This window comes from Rhea pennata, chromosome 25 (assembly GCF_028389875.1).
Source record: "Rhea pennata isolate bPtePen1 chromosome 25, bPtePen1.pri, whole genome shotgun sequence".
Classification (NCBI taxonomy): Eukaryota; Metazoa; Chordata; class Aves; order Rheiformes; family Rheidae; genus Rhea; species Rhea pennata.
The window spans coordinates 6,116,787-6,129,632 of NC_084687.1; the positions used below are offsets into that span (position 1 = coordinate 6,116,787).

Below are 12,846 nucleotides of genomic sequence, written 5' to 3' on the forward strand. Positions count from 1 at the left end.
TCACACCGCGTCCCCGCCGCCCTCGGCCGCGGGCCCCTGCGCCACGGCGCTCGCCTGCAGCAGGAAAGCCGAGTAGGCGACGTCGGCGTCCTCCTTGGAGCTCTGCAGGGGCGGCAAGGGCAGCGTTACCGGGCGGCAGCCCGGGCTTTCCCGGCCGCGGCCGCGCCGGCCCCAAACCGCGGCTCCCCGGTGCTCGGCTCGGCTCTGGGCGCTCGCGGCACCGAGACGCGGCCGCCGGTCGAGGGCGTTCGGGAGGTGCTCGAAGGCCCCCCCCCCCCGCTCCCCTTACCCTTTTCGCCTTCTTGGCCTCGGCGGCGCATTCAGCCTCGCTCGCGGTGGTTACGAACTCTGAAAGGGAAGGTGTTGGTTAGGGGGCCGCCGGGGCTTTCTCCTCTTCCCGTCCTGCCCGGAGCGGGGCCGCGGAGGAGCAGCACCGCTCGCCCCGCCGGCGCGTACCGTCGCCCCCGATGCGCATCTCCTGGCTCTCCTTCATGCAGGCGTTGTCGTTCGCGCCGTACTCCCTGGTGCCCTCGAACTCCGACATGCTGATGTTCGTCCTGTAGCTCCCGACGGAAACCAGGTCTGCGAAAAGGGAGACGAGGGATGTGCAACCCTTCTCCCGAGCCGGGGCTGCCTCTTCTTTGGCGCGAGGACTGAGGGGCTCCGCGTGTTCCCGCATTAGGAGCAGCTGCGGAGCCTGGTGCGTGCAGTGCATGGCATGGTGTGCGGAGTGGTGCGCTGCACGGTGCGCGGCACGGTGTGCAGAGTGGTGCGTGGCATGCTGCACGGCACGGTGCGCAGAGCGGTGCGCGGCATGGCGTGCAGCACGGTGTGCAGAGTGGTGCGCGGCACGGTGCACAGCACGGTGTGCAGAGTGGTGCGCGGCACGGTGCACAGCACGGTGCGCAGCACGGTGTGCAGAGTGGTGCGCGGCACGGTGCGCGGCATGGTGTGCAGCACGGTGTGCAGAGTGGTGCACAGCACGGTGTGCAGCACGGTGTGCAGAGTGGTGCGCGGCACGGTGCACAGCACGGTGCGCAGCACGGTGTGCAGAGTGGTGCGCGGCACGGTGCGCGGCATGGTGTGCAGCACGGTGTGCAGAGTGGTGCACAGCACGGTGTGCAGCACGGTGTGCAGAGTGGTGCGCGGCACGGTGCACAGCACGGTGCGCAGCACGGTGCGCAGAGTGGTGCGCGGCATGGCGTGCAGCACGGTGCGCAGAGTGGTGCATGGCACGGTGCACAGCACGGTGCGCAGAGTGGTGCATGGTGCAGTGCGTGGTGTGGTGCACGGCACGGTGTGCCTTGGTGTCCACCCCCACCGTGCTGGGCTGGCTGCTTCCCCGAGCTTCCCATCGGGTGAGCGGCACCAGGGGCCGGCAGAGACCGTGCCGCGCGCGAGCCTCTCCTCTGCCCTAACCGCGCTGGCTCCCGCAGCGCGACCGCGCGAGGCAGGGACTCACCAGATCGCTTCACCTGTCTGTACTTGTAAACAGCAAAAACCGTGCCCAGGATCAGGAACGCAGCACCGACGGGGACCAGGGCGGAAAGGAGCACGCTCGAGCCGCGGCCTTCTCCGGAGCTGGAATTGGAAGATGTAACGTTCAGCTGTGAAATGACTTTTTTGAATGATGCAAGATGAATTCTCAGCAGTCTAAAATACGTAGAGAACAGCAGCCCTGAGCAAGCAGGACGCAATTCAACCAGTGAGCTGGATCCAAGCGCGTTGCAGGAGGATAAATAGGTTGGTTGATTGGAGTAAGTGTGTGTGTGTGTATATATATATATGTGTGTGTGTGTGTGTATATATGTATATGTATATATATCTATATGTATATGTAAGTAAGAGGAAGATAAGTAGGTTGGAGGTAGTGCCATAAGGGCTAGATTAGCTGCCTCGCTATAAACATGTAAAGGAAAACTCTCTAATTTTGATAGAAGTATTATTTTAAAAGCAGTTTTTCTGTATCTGGAATTCCTAATCATTCTTGTTCTTATATTTTCTTACCTGGGCTGGAGAATAATTTCACCTCTTCCTGCCCTTTAAAGGAAGTGCAAGCAACTTTCTGCTGTAACTTTTATTCTTATTTTCCCTCTGATATTTTAATCTAAGTTCTCCGAGGACAGCAATTGCTTAGTTGTTAAACCGCCTAGTCTGCAAACACAGCATGAACAACGAGCTAAGATAAACTTCTCGAGAGTAATAAACGGCAAAGGCCTGGAAGGGACTAACCTGTCTGCGACGGCCGGGCTTTCCGCTCCACCGCCGCTGCTGGCCCGGCCTTGGGGAATAACGGCGCCTTGGCCATCGGCGGGAGCGTCGACGTCCAAAAGCTCCGGGCTGGGGTTGGCGGCGCTTTCCACGGCGACCCTGGCTGCGGGAGAAGGGAGGTAAGTGTGGCCGGGCAGCAGCGCGCGGGAAAACCGTGTTTTGGGCATGTGGCCCTGTATATATGTGTGTGTGTGTGTGTATACATACATATGTGTGTGTATATATATATATATATATATATATATATATATATGTATACACACACACATACATATGCATGCATATATATATACATATATATACATATATATATATATATATATGCAACTCTAAATTATGGTTTAGATGCCTGAATCAACTTATCTCAAAGCAATTTGACGCAAAAATCTCAAGTAGGCTCCCTCAGTATTCACATGTACACTTTTGAGATTTCTTGCGTTTTTAAGTCCTGTTTTTGCAATATTGCAAGAACAAAACTTGAATTCTCAGTTTGCCTTTATTTCTTGCTCTTCACCCACCGGGGGCAGTGAAACGAGACTGCTCCTCTCTAACCGGTTTCACTTTCTGACGATCACGCGTTCGGGCAGGTTAGGCTCCACGCAGGATTGCTAAAGCGATGCTATGCTACTTCTCTGCTTCCAACAACATCCCTTCTCAAGAAAAACATTTTCGTTCCAAAATACTGCAGGAAAGCCAAGACCTGGCCCCTTGCTTGTGTGTGTGTGTGTGGGGGGGGGGGGGGGGGGGTTGGTGGCTGCTCCTCCTTTCCTGCTCCCTACGGTTTTCCTATCTCTTAAGACCATAGGCTCCCTGGGGTAAGTTGCATCTCCTAACTACATGCGGCCTTTTACGTGGTAGATATCGGATGCCGCGTAATCTAAATGATGCCATAGACTGTAATAGCAACAATTACTAGGAACAGAGTCAAAAAGGAGAAAATGAGGTGGAAGGAAGTGATTTTTAGAGACTTGTTTTTCTTAATGACTGGGAATGAGGAGGTGGCAGATACGAGTGAGTGATGAGAGCATCTACAAAAATTTGCAGTAAATCAAAGTGATCTTGGTTGTCTGGATACGAGCATTTCTGTTTTGAGGTGCTGCAACCTAGTGGATACGGAAAGCATTTTGTTCTCGGTAGAAGGCAGCATGATTCCATAGCATGAAAGCTCCTGCCTGCTTTTGCCTTGGAGCTCACCTCCAAGTACTCGTAGGTACACTGCCATGGTTTCCCTGTAGATGCCCTTGTGTTTCACTCCACACCAGTACCAGCCTTGGTCTGTCAGTGCCACAGGGTCAAAGTTTAGGAAAAGTGTCTTGTTGTCCTTGTCACAGTCAATTTTCAGCTGCGGGTGGCTTTGGTTGGAAGCTGCCAGAGGCGTGCAGCCGTTGCTGGTCCACTTGCACCAGTGCTTCTCGTAGGAGTAGTACTTGCATGGGTAAGAGCAAGCTAAATGTGCCTGCGAACCTACATTTGCTTCCACTTCTTTCTTTCCTGTCAAACTAGGTTCCCCTGTGAGGGAGAGAAACAGTGAGACTGAGGTTAGCAGTTTTGGTAGTAGTCACAGCAGCAAATAGGTAGCAATACTGCAATGGTGGACCACGAGACACATTTTTGAGGAAAAGTGCTCCTTACACTGCTAAATCAATCCAAGTTGCTGTATACACGTTTCTGGATGAATGCTGTTTGTGAGGCTTAAGAGATAGTTGATGAAATGCTGTTTGCAAACAGTTCCCCACAAAGCTGGAACCTTCCGTTTCCATTGTAAAACTACTAGAGGAAAAATCATTGCAAAATTTTGCCTTGCGAGACAGAAGTTCAGATTCAGAACTTGTGTCTCCGTGAAATGTGACATTTGTTCTTTCGTGGTGCTTAGGAGGTTATTTCATACCCACTGTGCAGGCAGAGAGAACCACTAATGTGTGTGCTCATACCGTCTATGATCTTCAGCTCCTTTGATGATTTCCTTTCTCTGCTCTCGTCTGTCATACACCAGTAGTAGCCTTCGTCACTGTCTGCCAGCTGGTTCAGGGTGATGGTAAATGTGCCATTCTCCACGTCATCGTGTAAGATTACTCTTCCTTCGTACAAGTCTGACACAAACCCAGAGCTACTTATTATCCGAGAACACCCATTTTTTCTCCACTTGCACCAGTACTTCACTGAGCTTATTTCTCTAGGATTGTAGTGGCATTCAGCAACTACCGAACCTCCTTTCACTCCAAATATTGTGTGTTTTCCTTGAGGAACATCTGTCCCTGGAGATACAAAATGAAACGGCAGTTATACCATGTGTTCGGCATGTATACCGGGAAGTTCAACCATGTGGCAATCTCACAAGAGAATAAATATTATCAGGTTAAACAAAGTTATACTTGCCTGCTGGAACAAGACTGGGTCAAGCTCTGAGCTACCGATGGTAGGAGACCATCCTTCCTAGGCTGGTTAGGAATTGATCATAAAGGACCTGTCTGGTTTTTCCTTTTACCAAATTCAGTGGGTTATTGTTGTCTTTGTGTATTTACTTTGCAAGGGGAAGGGCAGGTCTTTTCCTTCCTATATAAATTATTTTGAAATTTAAGGAATTAAAAGACTGGAAGAGATAGTCTTCCTGTCTCAAACCTGTGAGAAGAATTTGCCTTCTTGAGTTTTGGGCTAGCAAGAGTAATTCACCAGGAAAATAGCTAACCACTGCCAGGAAAATTAACTCTCAAGGTACAAGTCTGGGCTTCATCATTGACGATTTAGTACACTACTGATAGATACATGAATAGAAAGAAGGATCTATATGAGAAGATAGAATAATAGCACTCTAGATATAGAAATTAAAATTCTTGTTAAGTAAAATTAGAGCATTAGTACTACTCTTAAAGAGGAGCAGAGATGAAGGGAAACCATATAGGCCTCTTGGGAATAGCTCACTGACCTTCATAGACGTGCAAATCCAGTTCCTTAGTTTCTCCAGTCTCTCCGTATACCCCAACACCACACAAGTACAGCCCTGAGTCCTCCCAGGCCAGCTGAGTCATCATGATGCTGTACGTCCCTGCAGGTTGCTGACTGCTCAGCAAAATGCGCCCTGCATATTCTTCATCCACCTTCCCATAAGTATCGATGATGTTTCGGCAGCCAGATTTCTCCATCTTGCACAAGTACTTCCTTTCGCTCGCATACTCTGCACCAAAGCTGCAGGACATGGTCACAGAGCCTTGGCGCTCCACGTAGAAGAGTTCGGCTTCCTCAGGTATGTTTGGACCTGTGAGAAGGTGCACCAGTCAATGTCCAGCGCCCGCGCTGCCAGTTCAGTTCATCTAATTTTTATGCTGGATTAGCGGTCAAACAAAATTTTACTCTATAAGAACACCAGGGACAGAGAAATTGAAAACTGCCATTTCCTGAAAGTACGGGAGATCCAGACACTGTGCCTAGAGAGACCTCCCATAGAGCCTCAGTAAAAAGGGAAAAAGAAAAGAGAGAAAGAAAAACAATACCGTAAGGTTGTTACCTTCAGAAACATCCACCTTGACTTGGAAGGAGAGCGATCTGCCATTGAGACCAAGACCACATCGGTAAGTGCCTCTGTCCCCCAGTGCTAGCCGTGAAATATTGATTAGGAATATGCCTTGCTCGGGGTAGTCAGTGATGGATGCTCTGCCTTGGTAGCCTGCAGCCGTGTAGCCGTTGGAAGAGATGATGGTCTGGCAGCTCCTCATTGACTCCCTGCACCAATACTTTCTGTCGTGCCTGTTCACCTTGGTTTGGGGGTAGAAGCATTTCACAGTAACTGATCCATCCAGCAAACCATTCACCTCCCTCGGTCCAAACACAGGGTTCAAAACTGCAAGAAGAAAACATGCTGCAGTAAGTGTCTGGTGTGCTACACGACCTGGCGGGACTGCAGAAAAGGTCTGGTGTGCCAGGCAGACCAGGCCCCAGGCGGCAGCATCGCCGGGCTGCGAGGCCCCAGTGCAGCGATGGGTGCTGCCGGGACAGAGGGAGCCCCCGAACCCTGCTCCCCCCAGTAATTCCTCATCTGCTCTTATGCTGCCTGCGAGCAGCCAGCTGCTGCCGTGGGCACGCTTCACTTACTTGCTTCTTTGGGCGGGTATTTGCTTCTGGCAGACTCAGCGTGCAGGAGGGAGAGCAGGAAGATGACCACTAGGAAAGTCATTTTGCTTTCATTCCCTGGAAGAGGCAGAGTAAGTGGTGAATGATCACACCTGAGCAGCGGTTAAGTTACCTGGTCAAGGCATCTCATGCTCCATAAGCCTACGTCTTTTATAGAAAGACTTGTGCACAGCCAGAAAAACAAAACAAAACTATTTCAACCAAAACAGGAGAGATCCACTTCAAAATCCAGCGTTAAATCTGCAGAATCTGCAAAAAATCACTTTTGCAGGTCAGCACAGTTGTTCAGACGGTTAAAGTCCAAAGTTGGTCCAAAAGCAACTGAGGGCATGAAAGTCAGGTTGGGACCTGGGTCAAAACTACTAACCTAACCCTTGTCAGAAGATAACGCCATTTCTAATAGTTTGGCGTATTGGGTCATATTTTCTTTCAGGGTTTCTCATGTCGTGAAAGGAAGGCTTGTTCGCTTGTCAGCCAGAGTGCCAAAACCACTCCTTAGGAAAACCTGCTGTCAGAGACCCGGGTTCCGGTCTGAAGCTGCATTTAGTTTCTGATCTTTGCTTTCCTGCTCTCTTCAAGAACACTTGCCAATTGAAAGAAAGGATATTATTCTTTCCTCTATTTATTCTTTTCTTTTTTTCTCAGCTGCTGATAAAGCTAGTAAAATGAAAGTGTCTAGTGTCCCAGAGAATTGAGCTTAAACCAAATAAAGTACTGTCCCTGTTCATGTAGCAGACCAAGGCTAACCCACCCCATGGCCAGGGCTCAACATGATGTGTATCATGGCATTAGGAGTGCCAGATCAAACTGCGTGTTTCTCAAAATGTCTCTGTATTCTCCAGGTTGACCATTCCTGACCTTCCCTTGGTTTGAACCGAGTGATGGTCCAGAGAGAGCCGAGGCTCTGAATTCCCAGAGACCTTTTTCTCTGCCCTGAACCAAGTGCAATGTAGGACACTGCATGGTGCAGCAGCGAGGACATGCATCTCCTGAGCACGACTGTTAACCTACCTGGTTAGTCCAAGTTCCAAAGAGGATGGATGCCAAGAAAGTTTTTATAAACGTCCACAAGAATTTGATTTCTTCGTATCAAGTGACAGGATTTGTTTTATTAGGGGTAATTCCCAGTAAAAGAAATAGGCTTTCGTTTCCTTGTTAAGATGAAAGGTGTTTTGTTGTGCTTTCTTCCTTGTGTTGTGATCTCTAATTGTTCAGTGGCTACTTGTCTATGGCTAATAATTAACGCACTGAGCATGAAAAATGCTCTTTCATACATCTCCCAGAAGAAGCCAGCAAGACAAACATAACCCACTTTGCAGAAAGCAAACGCTAGGGCGCAAAAAGGGCCTTGCTATTTGACCCTTGCTAGCAGCAGCTCCTTCTGGCTAACGGTAGCCTTGCTGCTTGCCCCTGCTCGCTTGCTCTGCTGCGCAGATGATTAGGGTGTGGGGAAAGGACAGGCCCCAGGTGCAGCTTTCCTTTCCTTAGCGAGATTTGAATAATCTGTTAGTCCAATTCCTTCACCAAGCAATCAGCTACTGACCACTGCTGGGTTCCTGATAGCATCTTTCTGTCAAGTGGTAAAGGACGTTTCTTTTAAGAAATAAAGATATGGTTGTGTCCAGAAAGGCATGTGCAGAGCAAGGGTAGTGGGGTCTGCACATGCACACCTAAGAACGTGAAGGGATTTTTGCATCTTTGTTTCTGAGTGCACTCGCGTGCATTCGTGGCTACCCGAGAATAGCAGCTTGTGCGTGACAAGCCTCCGTGACGCCTGAAGCCACCTCTGCGCTACCTGCAGTCCTGTTCTCTCAGGCCTAGTAAAATCCTTCCCCCGCTTGCCAAATGAGTGGAGGAAAACCTCCTCCGTACAGCAAGCCCAAGCAAGCACAGCCACCCATTACGTAAAAAACCTGTCGGGTACTTCCATATTGATCCATTCACTTCTGGTGCTGGAAAATCCCTCTTTACTGTCTACTGCGGCTGCACTCGGCAAGAATGACACTTCCCAGACCAGGCAAATGGTGCACACCAGCTACGCAGGCTGCGATAAACGGGCGCTGTTCAGGATGCTGCAAGAGATCAATTTATCAAACCTCGGTTGCTAGAAGAGCGCTTGTGCCTTTTTGGGTGTTAAAGAGCATTTTCTGCTGGATTTGCTGTGCGTAGTCAGAGCACAAGATTCAAACTTCAGAGCGCCAGCGAAGGAAAACAAATGTCGTGCTCACACGAGAGGGATTGCAAGTAAGTGTGGTGGCACAGTTCATTCGTGTTAACGCTTCTGCTGGGGGAGCTGGAAGGAGAGGCAGAGGGCAGATGGGACAGCAAACGTTTGCTGGGGGTTGTAAAAGAGTCTAGAGGCTTGGGACCAGAGGGAAGCGCCGGTAGCTAGCTGTGCTATCTCCAGAGCAGTTAGAAAGCAAGTTTATGACATGGAAGGGGCGTGCTGGAGGACCCCAAGGGCTCATGCACCACTGCGTGCCCAAGGATGGTGCCTGCTGAAACACCGTGGTGCCAAGCCGGGGAGGTGCCGACAAGCGTGTGCGCCCCAGCTGTACCCCTCCCTGCCTCTGGCTGTAACCTCTTCCAGTTTTCTCCTGGCTTTTTAGGAGTAGAGGGAAAAAAAATTTTTTGTTGCGAATTGGTGAAATCTTTCCTGAAGCCAGCAGTGGAGGCAAAGTTTCATGCTGGGCTTTGTATGCAGATACGAAACTCTACCTGTGCATGCCCTCTGCCAGCACCAGCTGCTTCGGAGAAGAGTGCAAAGATCTGCAGCAGGGAGCAATGGGATGACTGGTCTCGAGGGGTTTCCTTAAGTCCCTACCGGAGGCTGATGTTTGGCGTGAAGCACAAGGCTTCCTTATAGTCCTACCAAAATCTTCCAAGAGAAGCTAAATTTGGGCACTTCATATAGAAATAGTTGCAGAGCCTTCACAAACAACTGACAGTCGTGCTCCATGTCTGCCAGGAGCAGCACAGCACGTTTAGTTTAGACTCAGAGTTGAGTCGTGTTGGGCTGCCGTGCAACTGCACGGATTCCCCTCTGTTTGTGTCCATGTCTCTCCTGCTTTCGCCTCTTACAGAAGCTAATCTGCACCCTCAGGGTCCTGTGCTGAATTTCTGATCTCTCTCAGAACAGGAAGGACCAAGAGCATGAGACCATGGTGTCTCCAATGACCTGGACATTTCTCTGGGAGGGAAAACCCAACCCTAGCGTACATCAGCCGAGGCTGCTCTGGGAGCGTTAGCACTGACCACCAGCACCCTGCTTGATAACCTGCACACGTGGAGCTGCACGAGGTGGTGCAGGCCCACCACGCTGGCCATCGGACCTCTCGTGTGGACCGCGGTGCGTGAGAGCTGCAAGGGTTGTGGGGGCTGAATGTCTCTCCAGGAGGGAGAGCTGGACACCTGGGAAGTTTCATTTGCGCTGCGTTTGTCCGAGCAGGCTGAGGGCTCGCTCTCTGGGCTGCTGATCCCCGCGCTTCGCACCGGCATTTTAAGCTGAATGCTGTCTCAAAAACCTGATGCATTTAAGAAGTGAGGCAGAACAGGGGAATCTAATTATTCCCACTGGGAAGGTGTTTCCAAGGAGCATGTCTGCAGAGAAGTGGTGGGCTGGGAACCGTCAGGTCGGGAATGCTTTGCGGGAGCCCCCTCCTTCGGCTGGCCAGCGCTGCCAGACCTGCCTCCACGGACTGCTGCAGCACCCCTCGTGGTTATAAGGTTAAGTTTAGAATAAGCTTTCATAGGTAAAGGGGGAAAAATAAGCTTGTAGTAGTTCTCCCTCTCGCAGCCCAGAACGAGCAGAGAAGTACTCGCGCGGAAAGCCTGCAGCCGGCACGAAGGCAAGTGCGGCTCCTGTGTCTGGAAAATCCCTGCCGCAGCCCCCGTTCTCTCCTGGCACGGACCTGCAATCCTCTGTTGCAACAGAGGTGTTGGATCCGTGCCAGCTGAGGATTGGGACTGAAGTCCTTTCTCTTCCTTTGTTTTTTAGCTATCACTTAAATCTTATTTCTCGATAAGTGGAATTTACTTTCATTTTGCATCATCAGAATTGCCGGCTTATTTAACCTCTTCCTTGTTCAGCATAAGGCGCCGTGAAGGCCTGCAGGGCAAAGCCCCTGCTACAGCTGGACTCACCGCGCGGGTCCTCTTTGCGCCTAGCGCCCGGGTGCTCCGGCCTCACCGCGGGCCGGGTCGCGGCGACGAGGCGGCGGGGTCGTCTCGTCGCCGCGCCGCTCTGCCGGGCTGCGGTGGCTCTCTGCTGTCTCGCGAAACTTGTGTATATTAAGCAACAGGGGGTTTAAAGAATCATATTGTACAAAACGAGAACACTATAGGCTAATCATTAACAAAATAATGCTAACAAATCAAGAGCATTTATTTGTTATATGCTAGAAAAGAGAAGATTCAGCTATTACTATGTAAAGGATCGGGGACTTTCTCCCACCGGCCCGTTTTCGTGCTCAGCCTGAGCTGCCGCAGGTTCGTGCCTGGGGACAGCGGGAGGAACCCCTCTGAGGGCAACTGCACGGGCACCCGAGGGCACGAGAGCGCGGAAGAGTGTTCAAGTGTCGATAAAAGCCCAGGCGTGCACCTGGGGAAGCTTGTTACAACTTGCAGCGCGTTCCCATCGCTTGTTTTTTGTTGTTTTTTCAAGGGCATCCCGGGCTGCGCAGGGTCCAGCAGCGGGGCTGGTGCTGGCCAGCTCCAAGCTCCGGGAGGAGGACGCGCTGCAAGCCGGGTTCGGTGCGGAAAGCGCTGCAGGTGGAACATTTGCAAGGTCCTTTGCAATATAATGGCCTCTTTTTTCCTGTTTTCCAACTTATAATAGCTGAATAACTTTGTCTTGTCAGTACCACGTTGACAACGAGTTACCTACACCGTTTCTCTTTGGTAGGCTGCCACGCTCTTGCTCCTCGCTGCGTGTCACCGAGGCAGAGCAGCAAAGCAAAAATTCCACGGGGTAAAGGTCTGGGGTGGGGGGGGAGGGATAGACCTACGTGAAAGGTCGGAGCGATGCCGTCCCGAGCAAGCCGCCGCTCTTGCCGGGTATGAAACGAGGGAGCTCAGCTCCCAAATCCTGCCCACTCAGCTCCGCGAAGTGCTCCGAGAAGCAAGGACGCTCGTAGCGCCGCTAGCCAGCGAGCAGCGCAGTCTAGTCCATTAACTATTAACTACTGCTCCTGACAATGAGCCGGGTCAAGGACACGCTGCGGGACTCATGAAACACGAAGAACTGCTCGCCAGAACTGTAGTTCTATTCCGGGGATCTTTCTATATCATAGCATGGTTTACCATTATTCAAATATTTTAGAAATTATGACATACGGAAAGGAGTAGAAAGCCTCTTAAAGAGATGTTTGCTAACACGGTGAGTTGGACCCGCTGGTGCGTACTGCTGTAGACCTGCGCGTAAGTAATTGTGCTATGCTGGGCAGCAGTGTCGGGAGTTACACTACGAGGAGGAACATTTGCACACATGCTAGGGATGATCCATGAGGTGCTGAAGGTTTGGATGCCTACAAGAGAGACACCAAGAAACACGACTTCTGCAATACACAAGTACTGGGGCTATCTGCATTTTTATACTATCCATCACCATCACTGCTCAGATGCCCTTTTGGAGCATTTTAGATGCTTGTAGTGGGATGGAGAAAAGCCACCAAGCCACTTGGATAGAACATTTTCACTGCCTTTCATAGAGTTATGAACGAGCAATTGATTTTTTTAAAGATATAAGATCAAGCTGACCTGAGCACATACAAAAAATAAATACTTTGTGTTCCAAATCTATGCCTCCATTACAATACAGAAAGGATAAATAAATAGCAGGTGCTGATTTTGTGATACACTGAAACAGTTAGGCAGATTTTACTGAAGAATATCAGGACTTCCTTCAAAAATCAACAGATTTTTAAGAATTCCTGCATTACCTATGACCTCCCTAGCGAAGAATTTGTGCATGTCCCAGGCAATCGCTGTCCTATAGGGGTGATGTGTTCTGCAGAACGTGTGAAAAAGGTGACTCTCAGGGCAATGGCTGAAACCCCCCGGGACTGCCCTGAGGACCTAACCTGGTGTTCTTCTAAGCTGCTAGATGCCACCATCCTCTAACTTGATAAGATTCTTATTGTTCATTTGTATCCAGCCTTATTTCTTGTCTCTCAAGCTGGAAAGGGAAACCAACTTCAATGCTATTAAACTACAATTCTAGCTTAGTGATATTTGTATTCTTAAGAGCTATGACCAAAAGCACTTACTTACTGTACTGCCCACTGACTGTAGAGCAAAACTTTGATGGACAGAAGTACGGCACAAGTGCACTTACTTCAGCGATAGCACAATTGCTGTTGGGTGGCATTTTTTTTATCTATATTTCAGGTGAAATTTATTAATCCTGTAAGAACATTTGCTTTGCAAAGTAAGAATTTGGAGCACAAGAAC

General features: G+C 50.3%; 1 protein-coding gene across 1 annotated transcript; it reads right to left on the reverse strand.

Annotated features, from left to right (window-relative positions):
- On the reverse strand, positions 1 to 6,439 carry PIGR (polymeric immunoglobulin receptor). The gene is made up of 10 exons (XM_062594816.1): positions 6,358 to 6,439; positions 5,774 to 6,106; positions 5,195 to 5,524; positions 4,203 to 4,526; positions 3,462 to 3,780; positions 2,233 to 2,355; positions 1,463 to 1,581; positions 457 to 582; positions 290 to 348; positions 1 to 102 (listed from the first exon to the last, which is right to left on the reverse strand). The coding sequence occupies exons 1-10, from the start codon at positions 6,437 to 6,439 to the stop codon at positions 1 to 3; spliced, it is 1,917 nt and encodes a 638-aa protein (XP_062450800.1).
- Positions 6,440 to 12,846: the final 6,407 nt, after the last annotated feature.

Coding starts and splice junctions, on each gene's coding strand:
- PIGR (XM_062594816.1), bottom strand. CDS start 6,439: ATGACTTTCCTAGTGGTCATCTTCCTGCTCTCCCTCCTGCACGCTGAG. Junction 2,356..3,461: donor CTACGAGTACTTGGAGGTGA/GCTCCAAGGCAA, acceptor CGCCGTGGAAAG/CGCCGCCAACCCCAGCCCGG. Junction 583..1,462: donor CAGACAGGTGAAGCGATCTG/GTGAGTCCCTGC, acceptor CCCTTTTCGCAG/ACCTGGTTTCCGTCGGGAGC.